The sequence below is a fragment of the Sorex araneus genome, chromosome X (assembly GCF_027595985.1).
Source record: "Sorex araneus isolate mSorAra2 chromosome X, mSorAra2.pri, whole genome shotgun sequence".
Classification (NCBI taxonomy): domain Eukaryota; kingdom Metazoa; phylum Chordata; class Mammalia; order Eulipotyphla; family Soricidae; genus Sorex; species Sorex araneus.
The window spans coordinates 79,867,904-79,890,668 of NC_073313.1; the positions used below are offsets into that span (position 1 = coordinate 79,867,904).

The 22,765-nt window shown below is 39.0% G+C and overlaps 1 protein-coding gene across 1 annotated transcript; it reads left to right on the plus strand.

Moving 5' to 3' along the window:
- Positions 1-4,559: 4,559 nt before the first annotated feature.
- CT55 (cancer/testis antigen 55) lies at positions 4,560-22,712 on the plus strand. Its single transcript, XM_055121112.1, has 5 exons — positions 4,560-4,653; positions 7,152-7,336; positions 13,521-13,659; positions 21,696-21,808; positions 22,518-22,712. The coding sequence occupies exons 1-5, from the start codon at positions 4,560-4,562 to the stop codon at positions 22,710-22,712; spliced, it is 726 nt and encodes a 241-aa protein (XP_054977087.1).
- Positions 22,713-22,765: the final 53 nt, after the last annotated feature.

Genomic DNA, 22,765 nt, shown 5'->3' on the forward strand with positions numbered 1-22,765 from the left:
TATAAGTGGATCAACATGGAAAGTATCATGCTAAGTGAAATGAGTCAGAAAGAAGAGACAGACATAGAAAGATTGCACTCATCTGTGGAATATAAAATAACAGAGTAGGAGACTAACATCCAAGAATAGTAGAAATAAGTACCAGACGGTTGACTCCATGGCTTGGAAGCTGGCCTCACATTCTGGGGAAAAGGCAGCTCAGATAGAGGAGGGAACACCAAGTAAAATGTGGTTGGAGGCCATGCGGGGGAAGGGTGATGCGTGCTGAAAGTAGACTAGAGACTTAACATGATGGCCACTCAACACCCCTATTGCAAACCACAACACCCAATTGGAGAGAGAGAACAAAAGGGAATACCCTGCCACAGAGGCAGTGTGGGGTGGGAGGGGGGATGGGATTAGGGGGTATGAGGGATGCTGGGTTTATTGGTGGTGGAGAATGGGCACTGGTGAAGGGATGGGTTCTCGAACATTGTATGAGGGAAACACGAGCATGAAAATTTATAAATCTATAACTGTACCCTCACGGTGATTCACTAATTAAAAAATAAATAAATTAAAAAATACTTTTGCCGATTCTTTAAATCTTTATTTAAACCAAATTGAATCAAAAAAAATCCTATCTCTAGTTTTTTCCAATCAGTTTTTATTAAAATATTAGAGTTTACAACACAACTGATACTGTTTTATCTGCTATACTATTGCTCCATCCCCGAAGATCTATACATATATGTTAATCAGAAGTATTGATCTGAGATTTTCTTTTTAAGTAATGTTTCCATTAGATTTTGGTATCAACATACTTTTGGTCTCAAAAACTGTTCTGGATGATTGTCTCTCCCTTTCGAGAATATATTCAAAAGAATTAGTGGTAGATCTTCTTTGAAGTTTTGGAAAAACTTAATTGTGAACCAATTTGCTCCCAGGCTTTTATTCTTGGGAAGATCTTTAATTTCTGCCATGGTTTTCATGATAGTGCTATAATTTGAGATAAGATTTTCAATAAGATTTTCTGCTTCTACCACTGACCAAGCAAGTGTCAGCAAAGATAAATAGATAGTACTATATTAAACTGAGTTTCTGCACCTCAAAGGGAATGGTGATCAAGATAAAAAAAAACACAGCCCATAGAATGGGAAAACGTATTTATCCAGTACCTATTGAATAAAGGGTTTTTCACTGTATCACTGTCATCCCGTTGTTCATCGATTTGCTCAAGCAGGCACCAGTAACGTCTTCATTTGACCCTGTCACATGCTAGTGTAGCCCAATGGCACTGCTTGCTCCAGGAACACAAGGAGCATGTGGTTGTTTCTGTTTTTGGTACATCAAACACGTCTCAGGTAGCTTGCCAGGCTCTGCCATACAGGAAAAAAAATGATAAAAATAAAAAATAATAAAAATAAAAATAAAGAGGTCGTGTAGCCACGAATGTGGCCTCATGCGCCAGGAAAAATTGCATCACTCTCTTCTGGGAGCTTTGTTTTATAGTCTCTAGATCTTGGCAGTTGATGAAATTACATGGTACCATGAGGAGTTTGTGTGTGTGACTGCCAAACTACTGGAAAACTGGGGATCTGGATGGAGGAGGCCCAGTAGAGGAGTTGTTTATATCAAATATATGTATATATTCATATATATATATATATGGTAAAACTTTACCAAAAAATCCAAGCAATCAAAAATGGGGAGAGGAAACAATCAGAAACATCCTCAAAGGAGAAATTCAAAATGGGCAAAAGGCAGTATCAAAACATGAAAACATCAGATTTGGGGCTGGAGTGATAGCACAGCGGGTAGGGCGTTTTTGCCTTGCACACGGCCTACCCGGGTTCAATTCCCAGCATCCCATATGGTCAGTCCCCTGAGCACCGCCAGGAGTAATTCTTGAGTGCAAAGCCAGGAGTAACCCCTGTGCATCGCCAGGTGTGACCCAAAAAGAAAAAAAAAAGAAAACATCGGATTTTTCTCCATTGTTTTTCTATTGTTTAGTTCATTCATTTATTCTTAGTCTTTAAAATATCTTTCATTCTACTTGCCTGAAGTATGGGACACTCTTTTTTTACTTTCTTAAGATGGCAGGTTAAGCTGTTGCTTTGAGATGACTTTTTGGACATTACTTGCAATTTCTGAATTGATTCTCATCCAATGTTCTTTATCTGTTCTTTTAATAAGTCCTAGTGGGCTCTGGGATTTGGTGAACTCATTTGGTCCCTTGATACTGGTTCTACAGTGTGACGAGGCATACTTTAGTTTATCAGTTACACTACATTCTGAATGTCTCTTATAATTGCAATTAACTTTATTTTTCATTTCCCATTATTTGTTGGATGACTCTCTTTCCTCTAGACACTGGGCCTCTTTTCTCCATATTTCTTAGTATAGAGCTTAGAACACTATTGTAAGTCATCAGGACCAGGAAGATAGCACTGCATGTGTGAGGCTCCAGGTTTAATCCTTGGCACCTCATGATACTAAGCCCTACCAGGAATGATATTTGTGTGAACTGTCTAGTTGAGCAATAAACCATTAGGACAGCATAGCAACATAGAGTGGCCTCTGGGCTCCAAAACTGAGCTGAAAGGCTTCCCTAAAGTAATTCTTACTGTAATCTTGCCTGCAAGGGGTTATGGACCTGAGAATGGAACCAAATGCAAATAAACCTGCACAAGTAATTACTTGCTGTTTAGGTAAAGTGTACATGTATATATGTGTAGTATTTCTGCAGGCATGTAACATTTTAGGGATGGTCAATGTCTGTCTTTTACACTCCACTTCTATTTGTGGAGACCAATGTTAATTTCTCATTGAATTCTTTATTAATTACTATTGTATACTTACCTCATTTTACCAGTCAGTTCTCTGCCAATTTTTCTATCTATTCACACATTTAATTTACATTTATTAAATGCTGCCTTTGAGCCAGATATTCTTTTTTTCCTTCCTTTCTCCCTTCCTCCCACCTTTCTTTCTTTCTTTCTTTCTTTCTTTCTTTCTTTCTTTCTTTCTTTCTTTCTTTCTTCCTTCCTTCCTTCCTTCCTTCCTTCCTTCCTTCCTTCCTTCCTTCCTTCTTTCTTTCTTTCTTTCTTTCTTTCTTTCTTTCTTTCTTTCTTTCTTTCTTTCTTTCTTTCTTTCTTTCTTTCTTTCTCTCTTTCTCTCTTTCCCTTTGCTTTTTTGGGTCACCCCTAACAGTGCTCAAGAGTTGTTCCTCACTCTCTGCTCAGGTGGGAGCCTTAACAATGCTTGGGAGACCACATGTGGTCTTGCAGCAGCTCAGCAGGGTGCAAGGTAAACACCTTAACCTCTGTACTGTCCTTCTAGCCCTGAGCCATATAACTTAAAATTCTTGGAATAGATCAGTGAACATAGATACAAACATTCTAGTCCTTGTGGAACTAACATCCTCATGGCTTCAACAAAGGGCACATAGTAAAAACAGTAAATAAGTGAAACACATCATTTTGGAATGTAAAAAGTGCTACATTACAGATAAAGTTGAACAAGAAAAGATCAGTGCAGGGGAGGGAGTGAAATGTATTTTAAAATCGGTTAGTTAGGGCAAGCCTCGCTGGAAAAATAAGAGTTAAGCTGGGACTTGAATTCAACAAGAATCATTATGAAGGTCGGAAGAAGATACAAAACTGCAAGTCTTTACAGACCATGAGATTGTCTAGCTAGAACACAAAGAACTCATTTTTCTTCTTCTTTTTTTTGGTTTTGAATGTCTCAGGTTTAACCCCCAGCACAGAATGTTCCCCACCCCAAGCACCATTGGATAAAGCCCTGGGCCCAAGCAGCACGACATCGTCAATCCTGTGCACTGGAATGTTGGTCCCACAGAGCCAAGATGAATATCCTATGGGAGTTGCCGCTGGGTCCGCTGAGAACTACTTGGGAGCACCCCCATTTTTTTCTTTTTAGATCACACCTGGCAATGCTCAGGGATTATTCCTGGCTCTGCACTTATGAATCACGGCGGTGCTCAGGGTACCATATGGGATGCTGGGAATGGAACCGGTGTCCTTTGCGTGCAAGGCAAATGCCCTACCCACTGAACTATCGCTGCAGCCCCCCAATTTTTTAATGTAGGATGCAGCATCATTTAGTGTTTAAAGACTTCACGTAGAACTGATCAGTGAATTTTATGCTACAAGGTTGTAGGAGTGAGGAGGCAGGGCTGTTCTGCAGGTGATTGTCTGTAGGGTAACCAGAGACAAAAGAAAATAACTGAGTCATTGCAGAAGTCTGTTAGGGGCACACGAAACTGGTCCTAACCGGATTTGTTCAAACTGGAAATGGTTTCTCATTGGTCACTGCATTTCTGTTCTGGTGGTGGGCGGGGCTATTGAAGTCTTGCCAGCCATTCCGTGGCATCTCTGTGCCCATCACTAATCACATTAAGCTCCCATTGGTTGGGTTGTGAGCATGCGCAGACTGCTGCTCCTCGAGTATATAACTGACAGAAACTTCGAGGCTCTCTGAGAACAGCTGAGCTCTCGCTGTCTCGAGGTTTTTCTCCAGCGACACGCTTGCTTCCAGGCCAAGCACCCAACAGCACCATGTTCCGCGCTTTGGCCAGGGCATTTGCCTTTCTCTGTAAGAAGAAGACTTCTTCTGAGAGAGAGAATACAGAACGTCAGAAGCTCTTGGAAGGTATTTAACTCGTCCCCTTCCTCCCCAGAAGTTAGCACCTCAGGGTGTGTGTGGGGGGTGTTCTATTCTTGGTTTAGAGCCTCAGCCTCAGACCGTGAGTGGTGTCCCCACAGGCCACACCCTTAAGTTTCTGGCACTTCATTTTGTCCTTGGGGGTGATGAGGCAGAGGAAAACCCTGGCGTCGAGGGGGTGAGAAGCGGGTGTTCTCCACTTGGTTTAGGGCCTCAGGCTCAGAAGGGTACCACAGACCCTGGGCGGTGTCCCCACAGGGCACAGTGTTCTGTCCTTGGGGATGATGAGGGAGAGGAAAACCCTGGCGTGGGGGTGGGGGTGGGGGGTGAGGGGTGGGTATTCTACTCTTGGTTTAGGGCTTCAGGCTCAGAAGGGTACCACAGCGTCCCGGTGGTGGGGACGGCGGGCAGTGTCTCCACAGGACACGGCATGAACTGTTCTGTCCTTGGGGCTGATGAGGCAGAGAACAATCCCAGGGCACTGGTAGGGGTGGGCTGTGTGTTCTGGAACTTGACTTGTGCCAATGCTGTGGGAATGTGCATCTCCCTTATTTGAGGACGTTTGTCAACGTCTGTTAGAAATCTAGGTGACGAATCATGAGTTCGTCACCCCAGGGGGGACCGGAACCGGATTTAACCTGTTTTTTTTTTTTTCCTGGTTTCGGAGCCATACGCAGGGGTGTTTGGCTCTCTGCTCAGGGATCACTCCTGGCAGCGCTCCAGGGATTGCACGTGGTACCAGGAATGGAAGCTGGGTCAGGCCGCCTGGAAGATAACCGCCCTATCCCTGTACTCTCTCTGGCTACAGATTTGTCCATTTTTGTGTCAGCAGTACTGCACGCGGCGGGGCGGGGCGGGGGAGGCTGGCTCAGAGAACATTTTGTTGTTGTTGTTTTAATTATTTATTCATTTATTTTAATTGAATTACAGTGAGATACACACTTTCAGAGTTGTTCATGGTTAGATTTCAGTCATATAATGTTCCAACACGTCCCAGTTCCTTCACCAGTGTACATTTAACACCACCAGTGTCCCCAGTTTCCCTCCTGCCACTCCTCCCCACAGCCTGCCTCTACTGCAGGCACATTTCTTCTCTTTCTGTCTCTGTCTTTCTCTGTCTCTATCTGTCTCTGTCTGTCAGTCTCTCTCTCTCTCCCTCCCTGTCCCTTTCTTCCTCCCTCCCTCCACAGGACAACTAAGAACATTCTAGAGCAGATTTGCATGTCCATATTTCAAATTAATCCCCAGTGTAAGTTTTACTTCATTGTGTTTTATAGTTTCTTTGGTGAATTAGACTCTATTTTTCCTTTGAAGAATACAGGATTTTTCTTTGCTTCTAATTCCACAATCTCTTAAAATCCAGGTTTTTTTCCCCAGGTATCCTATCAATTCACCTGTGTTATGAGCTCTGTAAACTGACTCCTACATTCAGATCCTAACTTGTGTCTTACTAGTTGTATTTATTAAGGAAAAAAACCCACCGTGATTTGGATGCACTCTGGGGTCACGGTAAAATACTCAAATCTCTGTACTTTGGTAAGATGTTTAGAAGTCTCAAGACACTGCTCCTGGTGTGGTTATTGATGAAATTAATAACAGTAATGAATACTTAAAGACTCTAGGTGCAGATATCATGATACAGCTGAATAGTGGCAGTGTGTCACTTGACATGTGTCAGTGAATACTTATAATGGTCTTTTCTCCAGATTTCAGATTCAATTTACAAAAAATACTGTGCAAATTTAAGTTGTACATTATGAATTTTATACCTGTATATTGTGAAATAATTATATAATAAGATTAATTAAAATCAGTTACCTAGTAGAAAAAAATCAGTCACTTATCTCTGAACACAGAACTAGGAAATCTCTGAGCTCTGACTCATTCCCAACCACCACCACCAAAAAAAGAGCAGTTAACTCTTGTGTGTGTGTTGTGTATGATATCATATAGTTCTGATCTTAGAAAAGAAAACAAAACTCAGAGCTGTTAACAAATATGTACACTGGTGAAGGGACAGGTTGTAGAACATTGTATGACTGAAATCCAATCATGACCAACTTTGTTACTGTAGCTCACAGTGACTATATATATATATATATATGAATGTATATATGCATAAAGAAAAAGAAATATGCTCAGACTTATGCAAGATGGTAAGGGAAAGAGTTGTGATTCAAAGTTAGGCTATCTGCTTCTGAACACAGTGCTACCTCTGCAGAGCTTCACTGCTTTGAGAAATATGTATTATTTTATGTATGATTGGAGCCACTGGAGTCATTGAGTTATAAAGGCAAATGAGGAATTAACAGTTCAACCTGAATATTCTGGTTCTTGTACACTTAATGTGATCTGCTCTTTTTGATCTATACCTCCATTATTTTTAACCTAACTTATTTCTAGATTTAAATCATTGTCTATCACATCTTTTACTGATAGAGGTTTTGAGATTTACTAATGAAACCTTTTGTTTACCCATCTCTTAGATGAGAGCAAGTTAACAACTGTGCAGGGATTTGTGACAAAGCTCTGTGGTGATCATGGCTTCATTGATGACTTGATCTACTTCAGTAATGATGTTGTGGTTGGCAATATACTTCCACAAGTTGGACAGAAAGTTATGGCAATTGTAGAAGAAGAAAAAACATCTCTGGAGATGAAAGCAATCGAAGTAAGAGTTGTATAATTTTGGATATTATTCCAAAATTATTCCTTGGGCTTTTCTATCTTGTTTCTATTTACTTAGTCTCTGTGAGGTGACCTGGTTTAGTGAATGTAGAGCAGAATTGGAAACAAAAGTTATGTGGGGGGGGGCTGGAGCAATAGCACAGTGGGTAGGGCATTTGCCTTGCACGCGGCCGACCCGGGTTCGATTCCCAGCATCCCATATGGTCCCCAGAGCACTGCCAGGAGTAATTCCTGAGTGCAAAGTCAGGAGTAACCCCTGAGCATCGCCTGGTGTGACCCACAAAAGCAAAAACAACAACAACAAAAGAAACAAAGTTATGTTGGACATTTGTTCATATATTTTAAGTGGCTTCTGTTTGTAAAAGTATAAATCATATATCAATTGCTTAACATCTAAATATGATTTATGGTAATAATTATTAAAGTCTATAATTTTTCTACAATTCTTTCTCCTTCAAATAAAGGAATTTTGCGTTTGCTGAGATGTAGGAACAGACACGTAAATAATAATTTTTAAAAAATAACAGGGGCTGCAGTGATAGCACAGTGGGTAAGGCATTTGCCTTGCACATGGCCAAACTGGGTTCGTTTCCCAGCATCCCATATGGTCCCCTGAGCACTGTCAGGAGTAATTCCTGAGTGCATGAGCCAGGAGTAACCTCTGTGCATCGCCGGGTGTGACCCAAAAAGCAAAAACTAAAATAAATAAAAATAAAAATAAAAAACAGTTTTATTGAGGCATAATTTATGTGCCATAAGATTATCTGTTTTAAGGGAATTTTCAATAGTATGTTTTTGTAAAAATTTTTGGTAAAGTATTTTCAGCCCTGCAGCTATCATCTGAGAATACTTACTGTACTAATGTAATTTGTTTGTTAAAAATCATGTATGTATCAGCTTTGTTGTACTAATTGACACTGTCAGTAGCAGGGTATGGAATTTTCTGTTTGCCAGTGTTCACTCAGATGAAAATGTCATTCTTGGAAATTTTTGCAATCTGAAAAAGAAAAACAGTCTAATAATCTTATTTTGCTCTTCTTAATATTGATAAGAGTAGAGAACTTTTTATTTCTTAGTACTATAAAATAAAAGCTATTCATACTATTTATATTTCTGTATTTTTATGTTATGAAAATAAGAGCTTTGTTAGCAAGTTTATCATATGAGTGTTTGTCAAATGCTTCAAGACTGTCATTCAACTGGGTATTTTAATATTTTATGCTATAGGAGTACAGGACTTAAGGCTCATGATTTGTATGCAGCCAACTCTGGTTAAATCCCCAGACCACACAGTTCCTGCTTAGCGTTAAGGGGTCTGGAGCTTCCCTAAGTATCACTAGATGTGGTTCTGGTGATCCCTGGCACTGCATCTTGGGCCATGGTATTGAACCATAGGCTGATGGGCTGAGACTAACAGTGAGGCCTGGGTCTCCTAAGTAATGCCTAGGACCCCCCCAATACTTATATGCTATAAATCTGTACATCTTATCCATGTGGCTTTTTCAGTTAAATAAAAATTCTTACGAAAGCTTATTCCTTTTATGATTTCTAAATTTACTTAGGTTTCCTCTGAATTAATATATTTATATATTTTATTATATTATTATTATATAATATATTATATTCTTGTATATAATGTATTATATATTTATATATATTCATATCTATATATTTGGTTTTTCAGGGGCAAATTGGGGGTATAACAAAAAGATGCAGATCTTGTTTGATAATTTATGACCCTGTTGTTCCCATATCTTAATAGATTCATACTTTCCCCTCGTTGAGTTGTAATATGGCTTTTGTCAGACACTACATCCACAGGCATTTGAAACTATGGGGAATTCTATTGTGTCCATTTGATTGTGTTAGTTTTTCCTGGATTTCTGATCAAAATCTTTGAATTATTAAAGAATTATGTAGCATATTTCAATGTTTGGGAGAATTTTTTTCTGTCAAAAACTTTAAGTTTTGGGGCTAGAGAGAAAGCACAACTGGTACGGTGCTAACCTTCCACATGGCCTGTCGTGTTCAATCCCTATCACCCCATATGGGCTCCCGATCCCTGCAAGGAGTGATCCTCCAGTGCATAGTCAGGAGTTAAATTCTGAGCACTGCCATGTGTGCCCCCCAAAACAAGGGAAAATTTTTTTAAGTTTTTGGACTCTGTGACTATTTCTTTTGTTGATTTAATTTACTAATTTAAAAATGTGCTTTGGTCAGAGATATAACAGTACAGTACATAATTCATATGAGTGAGACCCTGAGTTTGATCTCCAACACATACATACATATATGTTGTATTATGTTGGCCCACCCAAACCACAATAACCACAATAATAATACTGGTTGCAACTTTTTTTTATTAGGGTGACTTTGAATGTATAGATTTAATATAGAGTTAAGGGACATGATAATATTTTTTTCCTCCAAAATGCATGGCTTTCCTGCGTGCTTTAAAGCTGTTATATATTTTTCATTGTATGGGTTCCATGTATTTTATTTCCTTTACTTTTAATGTTTTTGTTCCATTTTCAATACAAATTTTGTTTTTTTAGTCACACCTAGTGGTGTTCAGGCCTCACTCCTGACTATGTGCTCAGGGCTCACTCCTGGAAGTGCTCAAGGGAACATATGTGGTGCCTGGGATCTAATACAGGTCAGCTTCATGCAAGGCAAGTGCCCAGAACACTACCTGGAATGATGCCTGAGCCAAGAGTAATCCTTGAGTAGTGAACCGGTGTGGTCTCAAAAACCAAAAAAGAAAAACATAAAAAGCTCTAAATTTTATCATTATCATTATATTTATATATTATATATATTATATACTCAATCTGGCTTGTAGATGTTTTTATAGATTTGTGTGTAGATTTTTGCTATACAATTTGTTAGGTGGCAAACTTACGTAAGTCTTTTTTTATCTCTCTTAAATAGGTGAGATGCACTTTATTATTATTACCATTACCATTATTTTACAGCAACTGTCAAAAGAACGCAAGATGAATTTTCTCTAATTTAGAGTTTTATATAGTCATAAAATAATACATAAAATAATACAAATTCTGAATAATAAAATAAAAAGTGAAAAATCACCTTTTATGCCTCCTGAAAAATTTTATTACTTGGACATGGTGATTAGTGCATTTTTTCCTTTTTACTTTGAGAAATAGAAGCCCTTTTTCATGAGTTCCTTGATAATATGCACAGTGGTAATATACCTTTCCTTTCCAGTCCTTCAAATTACATATTTTTCATGATGCAGTTTTTCACTAATATTACTAAGGTAAGGTAAACTTACTTATCTTAGTTTACCTTAGTAAGCTTACCCCCTTGCTGTCTCCCTACTCCTGTCCTCAGCATTACCTCCAATTGCCAGGAATATTTTTCTCTTTAACAGTGTTGGTTAAATCTCAGTGTCTTCAAGAACTTTGTTTCGTATTCTCTCAGTCTGAAGTTCTCTCCCAACTGGGAATTCCCAGAAGCTAAATTTTTGCATGTATTCTTTACTATTGTAACACGTGCTTTATATTAGTTGCGTTTGCCTTTTACTCCCTTTGGATTATGAATTTTTAGAGGGCAGGAATAGTATATGTTTTATCTTGGAATCTGGTACTCTCTGTGAAGCAAACCTGGTTGGTATAAATATAAGATTTTTAGACACATTTAAAAAATATTACAGTACAGCACAAGGATTGCACACTCAAACTATCAACTTTATTTAAATATAATGTATTGGTTCATCGCTAACACATTCATCTCTTCAACAAATGTATCGTTGAACAAATGCAATATGCAGTGATAGAAAATGAAAATAGAGAAGAGGCCAACATGGAATATTCTTCTCAATTTTCCTAAACTACTGGGGTCGCCCAGGGCCGTGCCTGCCAGCCTGCCGTTCCCAGGTGCTGTGTGAAACCGTCTCTGGTGTGCCGCCGGCTGCATTTCAGGCATTTCTCTAGCCAGCTCTATCTAGAACAATCCGCGACTCCGTGGCCGGCGTGCGCCCTGTCGACTGAGGTCCCCTGGGCCCGCTGGGCCTTCCCTTGGCAGCAGATTTCCCGCCCGCGTCCCTAGAGCTTGGGAGGCTCTGAGCGCTGCGCTGGACGATAGATCTTGGGGTGACCGGGTCATTGCAGTTCGAGATCCTGGGGCGCAGGGCGGGCACCCCACATCCCTGCACACTGAGCCCCGGCCCGGCTCCCCGGAGACCCCGGCAGCCTCCTCTGAGTGGGGCTCGGGCGAGCCGCTCTGTGGCCCAGACAGACCCCGGATCCAGGGTCGTAGAGGAGAGAGTCATCCCCGAGTGGCACTGTATCATTATCCTTCTTTTTTCTTTTTCTTTTTTTTTCTTTTTTGGGTCCCACCCGCACGGCAGAGCCCATATGCCAAAAAACAGTAACAAGTCTCACAATGGAGACATTACGGGTGCCCGCTCTAGCAAATGGATGAAAAAATGGACTACAGTGCTACTTTTAAAAGTAAATTGCAAGGGATTGGGGAAACAAAGACAAGGGCTAGTGTTTGCACGCAGGGTATATGGTTAGATCCCAGGGACCACAAGGAGCTTGGTGAGGACGAAACCTCCACAACCCAAGAAAGAAAGAAAAGGAAGGAAGGTTGGAAGGAAGGAAAGAAGGAAGGAAGAAAGGAAGGAAGGAAAATAAAAATAAACATAAATCTCAAGCATTATCACTATCACTATTATCCCGTTGCTCATGGATTTGCTCCAGTGGCCACCAGTAACGTCTCCGTTGTGAGACTTGTTACTATTTTTGGCATATTGAATTTGCCACAGGTAGCTTTGCCAGGCAGGCGAGATACTCTCCGTAGCTTACTGAGCTCTCCAAGAGGGACAGAGGGATCGAACCCAGGTCAGCCACGTGCAAGCCAGATGCCCTATGCGCTGTGCTATCACTCCAGCCCCAAGCATTAATATTTTTATTATATGTTTTTCAGGTAAAATATATTCACTACTGTTTATTATTGGGGTGCCCCGATAGCACAGTGGTTAGCGCGTTTGCCTTGCACGCTGGCGACCCGGGTTTGATTCCTCTGTCTCTTTCAGAAAGCCTGGCAAGCTACCAAGAGTATCCCTCCCCCGTATCTTTCCCTCACTGCAGAGCCTGGCAAGCTACCCCTGGGGTATTCGATATGCCAAAAACAGTAACAAGTCTCACAATGGAGACATTACTGGTGCCCGCTCGAGCAAATTGATGAACAACAACGCTACTGTTTATTGTTATTGCTTACACTTTTCTTTTTAATATATTATAGATATACATATATGTATATATAATATATATACAAATATATACATATATATATATTTGAACCACTGTGGCTTCCTGCATACGAAGTTCTAACACCACATCTTCCATTTTTATATTACTGTTCCACCTTTTTCTCAGACTCGCCTCCCATACACCCCCCTTCCCCTTCGACCCCCCCAAACCTTTTGTAGGCCAGTTCTCCAGTTCTTTTGTCTTTGACATTTGTAATTCCTATGCTATACTTAAATTATATCATGAACAGCAATGATTTATGTATTCTGTTTCTGATACTAAAACTCTTGTTATATTTGAATCAACTTTATTTTTACTTATGTTTCTCATGGTTAAAAAGTTTTAATTGAGGTATAATTGGTATATACCATAATATACATTTCAGGAATCCATATTATGATTTGATGTCTGTATATAATATGACAGATTATGTTATAATCTGTCCAGGGCTGGAGCGATAGCACAGCGGTTGGGCTTTCGCCTTTAACGCGGCCAACCCGAGTTTGATTCCTCCGCCCCTCTCGGAGAGCCCGGCAAGCTACCCATGCATACTGGATATGCCAAAAACAGTAACAATAAGTCTCTCAATGAGAGACGTTACTGGTGCCCGCTCGAACAAATTGATGAGCAAGGGGATGACAGTGATAGTGACAGATATAATATGAAATTATCAAAACAATAAAGCCACATCTGTTGCCCTTCATAATTAAAATTTTTTCTTGTTCTGAGAATCTTTAGGCTCCATTCTTTCTTAGGAACTTTCAAATATGCAACACAATGTTATTTTAGCACCTTAGTGTACATTACATCCACATAGCTTATTTATTTTATAACTGGAAGTTTGTACCATTTGTTCTTCCTTGAATTAACTGTTTCTTTATCTTACAGGTAAACATTGTTCCTGATGATTGTCATAGTGAGGAACTCAACTATTCTGGAGTTTCATCTGTCTCTCTTAGCTCTCTAAGTGAAAGTGCTGACTATTTTAGTGATCCGGGTTTCTTTACACTAGACATTGTTTGTGAAGGTACAGTTTACAATGTTTTTTAAATTAATTGTGATTTATTTCCCGTTGTTGTGGTGCTGATGGGTTGGAGTTGCACACATTTGGCTGTGATGCTTGTACAAATTTGACTGCAGTACATGGAGAGGGCACAGACTTTGCTGTGGCTCCAGGGATCACAAAGGACCTTGCCAAAGGGATTACACTAGACATGTGGGATTGTGCCAGGAATAGAATTTACGACTTTATGCCTACGAGGTGGGCACTCTACCACTGAGCTATTCCTCCACATCCTAAAAATTTTACCTAGTTTTAAAATATTTGTTTTTGTTCTCAACCAGTGTTTGGAAGACCATATGTTGTGGCCAGGGATTCAAACTAGGGCTGGCTTGATGCAAGACAGACACCTTAATCCATATATTGTGTTTCCTACCTCTTAGTTTCAAATTTTATAGATTGGAATTAGGAATGGTTATAGACATCATTTTGCAACTAAAATCTAGAGCCTTCTTACTTGATAAAAGGATTTTAATACTACTGCTGCTTATCCAGTGTCCTTGGCTTCACTGAGAGGCTCTTCAATATTTGAGGTGGACCTTTGGAATTAAAAGTAATGTTCAGCAAGGGGTAGATGCATAATATTTTTAAAAATGTGTTTTATCATGTTTTCACTTACTGGATACAATTACTAGTATTTATAATTTTTCCATTCATTAAATAGATTTTCTAATCCAAATAAACTATCATAAATATACAGGGATTCTATTTTTGAAAATACTCCAAATGTTTTTTAAAAAGATTTGGAAATAACCTTGTACCTTTCCAACTGTGTGTACATATGTGAGTGTATGTATCTGTTGCTGAGTTCTGTTTTTACTTCTTAGATAAAAAAATCATCATTTTATGCCAAAAGCAATAATTTGTTAATGTATTATACTACTTTAGTGTAATATAGATCAAATTAAGCATGCCACTACTGACAAGACCAAGATAGATCTGACTGTTTTTAAACTCTGACTATAGAAAGCATGTAGTGTAGTTGGGAGAGACAAATGTGTGAATATATTCAGGAAATACGATGAAAACAATATTATTTAACAGAGGAGAGGAAATGATTGACTGACGTGAGAGAATCAAGGTAGGCTGCCTGGATGAGGGGAAGCCTTTGCAACCTCCTTTCGGGTAGATTTTGAGAGATGACTGGAAGTAAAAATTTTGTACCTGTTAAAGTCCAAACAGGTTTAATTTAACTTGTATACAAAAAGGAAAGTTAGTTCAGCCATGCCAGGTTGCTTTCCATTTTATTTTATTTTATTTTAAAAAATGTTTTATGTTAAGCCAACTTCAACTTAGTTGCTTACCCTGGAAGTCCCAAAAGATGTCTGGTGGTAGCTAGGATATTAAGACCTCGTTATTCAAATGCACAATTATAGAATAAAAAGTCCTTATGATTGCTAAGTTCCAAAGAGAATTTCTTAGTCCAAATAACCATGCCAACAGTCAGTCACCACCAAAAATATTCACTAAGAGAATTCTTCTCAATACAGTAAACACTTAAACACATTTGTGATGCCAAAGGGATTCATTAAAGAGCAGGGTAGATCGATGGAACATGGTCCTTGTGATTTAAAGAGATCAGAGACAGTAGGGAGTCTACTCAGAGGTGGAGCTATTTTCTACTAGGAAACAAATTGAATGAATCAGAATAATAGACCTCTTTAGGGTGAAAACTCTTTAGAGAGATTAAATAAAAGCACTGAGTAACTAATTTGCATACTTAAAATCACCAGAATTAACTGCAGTTAAGCCGATTATGCAACCCAGTGAAAATGGCAAAAAATATTCCCGTTTAAAATGTAATGGGAATTTTAAAGTAAGAAAAATGTTTTATTTTTCTCACATAATCAAGAATTACTATATGTTCTAACTGATGTTCATTCAACAGATATTTGAATGCCTTGTTGTTTCAGGTATTATTTTCGTAATAATTGCATTCTAGTTAGATGTACCTCGGGTGGTGAACAAGTAAATAAGCAAAAAGAATAGTTTCAGATTTTTTTCACCCCAGAATCAAAGGGATAGTAAACTAGGGGGAGTGTCGTTTGGAATTTGCTGTATATAGCAGATTAGGAAGGTATCTTTGAGGCAGTGATACTTGAACTGAGATCTGAAGGATAAGAAGAGAGCTGGAGAAAATTTTCCAAACCAGGAAAAAATCACTATGAAAGTCTTGAAGTAGAAAAAATTGGCAAATCCTAGATAGTGACTGGAGATAGAGTGGCATGAGTGTGATGTGTATTTGTGGTAATGACTCAAATGAAGTTACATTGTAAATGCCAGGAGGATCCAAATGGTGTTGAATTGGGTATTGTGTTAACTATGAGGTGGTCATTTATTGGTTAATAGTGAAATATATTCTAGCAGATGAATCATTAGGCAATTTTGTCATTGTGCAACATGGTTCTTAGGACTGAAAATGTGGTGCTGCTCCACCGAGCAATACTGGTGCTAGGGGCAGTGGGATATGTGATTGTGGGGATAGAACTCCAGTATTGGTGCATGCCAGACCCCTGAAGGCGAAGCTATCTCCTCTCTTTCTATATCTTAATTGTGTAGTGAATTCCATGTAGCCTTCTTGCCCTTTTGAACTTTCTTTCATGCCTAGACTTCTATGAAGTTCAGTGTCTTAGTCCAACTTCAACATGTTTTAGTATGCCTCTGTGAGACTACTGAGGTCACCATGGCTTTTTAAATGTTTCCCACTGGTTACTTGTTTTTGCCTGAGAAAAATGAAACATGGGAGAACACTTCCAGAAACACCTTGGAATCATTCTGTGATTGGTTTCAAATTAATACTTGTTTGTTGCATGTTCAGGAATCCTTTGTTACTGATAATTATTTACCCCCACATTTATTTATGTGACCCGATATGAAGTCATGACTCACACAGTTTAAGAAACTAAGCACTAGAGTATCATGTTCTTCAGCTGCTGACATTCAGGAAATTGCAGAGGTCAAGAGATGTTGGAATATTTATTCCCCTAACTACCTCATTGCCATACCTTTCTACTTTTATCAAGGACAGTTTCTGTGGGCAGTTTTCTCCGTAGCTTTAGTTATAGGGGATAACCAAGACAACGTTGTTCACAAAGTCGGTTATAGTAGAATTTTAAGCATGCAATGACCTCTTCCATATTTTGTTATTTTGGGTCACACCCAGGGTTTCTCCTGGCTGTTGCGGGAGCCATATAGAATACTAGGTATTGGATTGCATTGGCTGCATACAAGGCAAACACCCTACCCTCTGTACTATCACTACAGCCCTTGTTTTTTTTTTTTTTTTGCTTTTTGGGTCACACCTGGCGATGCACAGGGGTTACTCCTGGTTCTACACTCAGGAATTACTCCTGGCGGTGCTCAGGGGACCATATGGGATGCTGGGATTCGAACCCGGGTCGGCCGCGTGCAAGGCAAACGCCCTACCCGCTGTGCTATCGCTCCAGCCCCCTACAGCCCTTGTTTTTAAGGGGAAAAATTTAACCTTTCTCTCTGTTTTTCTGTATCTCTCTCTATCTCTCTCTCTCTCTCTCTCTCTCTCTCTCTCTCTCTCTCTGCAAACTTTATTTTATTTTATGGTATTGTGTTTTGAGGATATAGGGCTTTGGAACACACCTGGCAGTCCTTGAGGGTGCCCTCCCTGTACTTGAGGGTCATTCGTGGCAGTGCTTAAGGGACTATGCATTGCGGGGTCTTCAATTAATTTGCTAGAATATATCCTACTATTAACTAATAAATGACCACCGCATAGTTAACTGAACAGTCTAGGTCCTCCACATGAAAGCATACTTTCTCTCTGGCCCTGGGCTGAATTTTTTAAATTAAGAGTTGCAATTGATTTTAAACAAATTAATTTAAATTGGGGCTGGAGCAATAGCACAGCGGTTGGGCGTTCGCCGACCCGAGTTGGATTCCTCTGCCCCTCTCGGAGAGCCCGGCAAGCTACTGAGAATATCTAGCCTGCGTGGCAGAGCCTGGCAAGCTACCCATGTGTATTTGATATGCCAAAAACAGTAACAATAAGTCTCTCAATGAGAGACGTTACTGGTGCCTGCTCGAACAAATTGATGAGCAACGGGATGACAGTGACAGTGAATTTAAATTGAGAGAACTAATTCCTTCATTATCATGTTAAGCTGTATGGGATGATTTACACAGTGTGTCTTTAAAGGATTAAGCATGCCTGAAATCTTATTGAGTATTATAGCATAGAAAACAAGTGAGACAGAAAAAATGAACACTGTTAGGGCATTATACTTTTCTATTCAGTACTGACTTTTTTTAGAAGAGTTTTAGTCCCATTATTGAGAATATATAAACATACATGCTTATGTTCTAAATTTTGATTACTATAGCTTTGGTTATTTACAAATGCATGTTACCTAAACATCATACTCATGGCCTTCACCTGCCAGTCCTGATCTCTACTTCCCAGATAAACTATTTTTTTCTATCATAGATTTAATTTTCTCTACAAGTAAATCTGTTATTTTCATATATTAAATTAAGTCTATGATTCATATATAATTTTATATAATATTGTCTGGGGCAGGAGTGATAGTACAGTGAGTGGGATATTTGCTATGTGTGCGGCCAATCTGGGTTCGATCCCTGGCACTCTATATGGTCCCCTGAGTTCCACCAGATCCAGGAGTAAGGGCTGAGTACTGGCAGGTGTGTTCCAAAAAGCAAAAAAAATTATATAGTATTGTCAGACATACTCTTTTGTGAGAGATATTTTCTTCAGAAAGTTTTTTGATTTGTCTGTTTGTGTGTCTACAGTTCATTCCATTATACTGAATATAACGTATTTTCTGTTTTCCCATGTGAAGGTCATCTTGGCTGATACCAGCTTTTGTCCAAATTCTTGTACAAATCTTTTTGTGTGCCCATGATTTTGTTTTGCTCTCCTATGTTTGTTGCAGCACTATTAAAAGTCAAAAGTCTGAAAATAACCCAAGTGTTCAAGAAAAGATGACTGTACAAAGAAGCTATTGTATATATACACAATAATATGGTACTCGGTTTTAAGAAAATATTAAAATTTGCAATTTGCCACTACATAGATAGAACTGGAGAGTATCATGCTGAGTGAAGTCAGCCAGAAGGATGAGAGGTATAGAATTATTTTTCTCATGTGGGATATAAAATGCATAGTAAGATTACTTACTTTGGGGAAATCCAAATCAAGAAAATAGTGAGATACTATCTCACACCAGTGCGAATGCACATATCAAAAATAATGGGAATAATATGTATTGGTGAGAATGTCGTGAAAAATGAACTCTCATCCCCTGCTGGTGAGAATGTAGTTCTGCCCAATCCCTATGGAAAACGGCATGAAGAGTTCTTAATAAAATTAAAATTGAGCTACCCTACTACTCAGAAATTCCACCTCTGGGTTTCTAAATCCAGGACAGAAACACATTTATTTGAAAGGACATATGCACGTCACTTTTCACTGCAACACTCACTAAAATAACTAAAATATTGAATCAACCTAGATGTCCAACAACAGATCAGTCAATCATGAAGATGTGGTATATTTACACAATAGAATACTATGCAGCTGTAAGGAATGATGAAATCATGCAATTTGCTGCAACATGGATGCAACTGGCAGATATCATGTTAAATTAAGTAATCTAGAGGAAGGACAAACACAGAATGATACTGCTTATATGTGACATTTAGAGTAAATAGATGAAGAAATGCAATGGTGTAAGGGTGGGGATGCCTACATCACCCTTTGCTCAGAATATAAGGGAAGTAGGAAAGAAATAGAGTGAAGAGGAAGGGAAGAAAAGATAGATGTGAAACAACAGAGATAGGAGTCAAGAGGTCCCAGGTATTTTGGTGGCTTTGGAACGATAAAGCTAAATTTCCAAATCTCAGTGTTAACAACACTGAAATTATGAGATCCAAACTTTAATAACTAAACAAATTTAAAAAGGTGCTGTCAAGGGCTGGAGGGATAGCACAGCGGGTAGGGCGTTTGCCTTGCACGCGACCGACCTGGGTTTGAATCCCAGCATCCCATATGGTCCCCTGAGCACGGCCAGGGGTAATTCCTGAGTGCAGAGCCAGGAATAACCCCTGTGCATCGCCAGGTGTGACCCAAAAAGCAAAAAAAATAAAATAAAATAAAAATAAAAAGGTGCTGTCAATATAGCTGACTGGAGTTAGGGTGGTGGGGTCGGAGAGGGAATCTGGGAACACTGGTGGAGGGAAGTTGATTCTGGTGGAGGGAAGTTGATTCTGGTGGTGGGATTGGTGATGGAACATTGTATGTAAAAAAACAGCTATGAATAGCTTTATAATTCACAGTGCTTTATTTAACAAGATAAAATTTGGTGTGTGTGTGTGTGTGTGTGTGTGTGTGTGCGTGTGTGTGTGTGTAAGCATAGTAAGGCAATAAGAAATGGCCCAAAGCAAAAGAATCTTTGAATTTACTTACCATGGTGGGGAGTCAGGGATAACAGGTTTGAGGGTTGACCCCTGAGATAATGGTGGAAAGAAATTGACACTCTGGTGGGGGGTATTGGATCACTGTACACATGAAACCGTATCATTGACAGTTTTGTAAATCGCAGTGACAAATAAAAATTAAACATAAATTGAAGGAAAAAATAAAATTTAGCTGTAATGGAATCAAGGAGGAACAAGAAAGGACTATGACTGAATTAGGAAATGCTGAGTCATAAGATACAGAAATGTGTAAGTATACATTTCCAGTTTCCGGAATTAATGTATATGTCTGCCAGAAACCTGAGGATTCCACGAGCTTCAAGTCCTCCATAGTACCTTTGAATCCTATGAATTTCTTTTAACTTATTGTGAAAATATTGTGAAAATTTGCATAAATTTACTCTGTAGGTGTAAATATAAAACATATAGACTTCATTTTCTGTTCAAAATATTGAGAAAATTGTTTCTTTCTGTAGCAATATGTTCTGCTATGGCTATCATTAGTCACAATCAGCATTGATTGGTGCTGATTATGTACATGGCATTTATGAACTTTATGTATATTGGTTGATTATTCTTTCAACTCTTTATGGTAAGTAATACTATTATATTATATTTCCCATTTAATAGATGAAGAAACTGAAGCAGAGAAGTTAAGTAACTTGATCAAAGTTGTAAAGCCTCTGAGTAAATGGCAGTATCAGTTTGAACCCAAAAATCAGAATTGTGTGTGTGCTCCTACTTAACTTTCTTTCCTCTCCAGAAAGAGTGTGAACATAATTAACAGTTTAATGCATCTGTGATGCCTTCAAAGAGAAGCACTGTATTGCATGCATGTTGATGCTTTCCCCCAGCTGGTACCGTGGGAAGACATAAACTAACTTCTTGACAGGAAGATTTATTTAAATGTTTTTATTTAATTAAAGAACATGATTTACAAAGTTACTGACAGTTAAGTTTTAGGTGTATAATATTCTAGCACCAGTGCCACCACCAGTGTCAACTTCCCTCTACTAGTGTTTCCAAATTCTCTCCCCCCCTTCCACCGCCCCCCCAGTCCCCAGCTACCACCTTGACATACACATTTTACAGTTTGGGGATTGGTTGCAGTTTAGCTCTCATGTTTTCAGTGTTGATAAGTCTGTGCTTTGTGTATATAGCTATACCACTCTCCCACATTACCAGTATAACTGAAGCCCCCAGCCCTGCTCTCCCTATTACTTTCCTTTCTCCTTCTTTCCCCCTAGATTTCTTTCCTTCTCTGTTCTCCCTACAGTTTAGGGTCACGGGTGATCTAGGAACCTCCCTTTACTACATTACATCTCCTCATCCATTTATTCTATATACCATAGATAAGTGATATCATTGTGTGTTTTGACAGGAAGATTTATAAGTAACCTGTTTTAAAATGTTTAAAATATACCTTTATGTAATAGGAAATAATTTGGGGCATTATAAAGTAACTTGTGAAATTGGGCTGTACCAAAAAAAATAAGAGATAATTCCAGCTTGATTTCTCTCTATGGTTGGTTTAGGTTTTGAGCCATATCAGGGTGACCAAGTAGAAGTGGAGTTTTACATCCATCCAGAGACACAGACTAGGAAGGCCCTCTCTGTCAGGCCTCTGAGACATAAGCATGTGTATGAGGTAGTTTATTTGAATGTTTCTCTTCTTATTTGTTTTCCTTCCTTTAGAGGTACTCTTTTAAGGGAGCAGGATTCTGTTGGACGATTAGGGAAACCTTAGATGAGGCTTTTATAAGAGACAGTATTTCTGAAAGAAAATAATTAGAAAATAACCCATACACATATAGGATCTAAATTATATAGTGTATTTAGAGGTATTAAAATGTTCTGAAAACTACAAGAACTGAGAACAAATCATGCTTAGAGAATTGTTGGGAAAGAATGAATAGAGTGGTTGTGAGACAAGAGCTTATATTAAATGCCAGATATGATTTGGGGTATTGGAGACTGAATATAAGTGTGAAGTTCAGTTTGCACAAAGTTACAATTGAAACTTGCAATGTGGAAAAGGAAACAGAGGGAAATGGTATTCAATATACCACCACATTCCTATCTTACTCCCTACCGCCCTCCCAAACCTAACTACAGAGGTTAATGAATAACCATAATGATTAGAAAAGTTTTAATTCCTGTGCTAAGACCTCAGTTTCAGAGATACTGGCTTATTTGGTGTGAAGTGTGGGCTTGACAAGGGTAGTGTCACTACTTATTGTTCCTTCTGTTGGGAATCATTGTTTTCAATGAGCTACAGTTTAGAGCCAGAGTGGGGAGGGCTGTGATAGAAGGATGTGATGCTTATAGGTAAACATTTCCTTTTTTTGTTTTTACAGGTCCGCATTACTAATCTACAGGGAAGAAGTGGGGTTATTGATGATAGTATCTTTTTCACCTTGGATTCTCTGAAACTTCCTGATGGTTATGTACCTCAAGTATTTGACATCGTCGATGCAGTTGCAGTGGAAACTATTCAGCCTTACTATGTTTGGAGAGCAATTTCTATGTCTCTAGTAAAAAGACCGCAGTAAGAAAACAATAGTGTTATTCACTGTACAACTTTAATTCTTGGAATGCCTTAGTA

What these genes read in the sequence shown, in the direction of transcription:
- CT55 (XM_055121112.1), top strand. Translation starts at nt 4,560, where the DNA reads ATGTTCCGCGCTTTGGCCAGGGCATTTGCCTTTCTCTGTAAGAAGAAG. An exon ending in TGGAGATGAAAGCAATCGAA is followed by an intron (nt 7,337 to 13,520) that starts GTAAGAGTTGTA and finishes TTTATCTTACAG; the next exon opens with GTAAACATTGTTCCTGATGA. An exon ending in GACATAAGCATGTGTATGAG is followed by an intron (nt 21,809 to 22,517) that starts GTAGTTTATTTG and finishes TTGTTTTTACAG; the next exon opens with GTCCGCATTACTAATCTACA.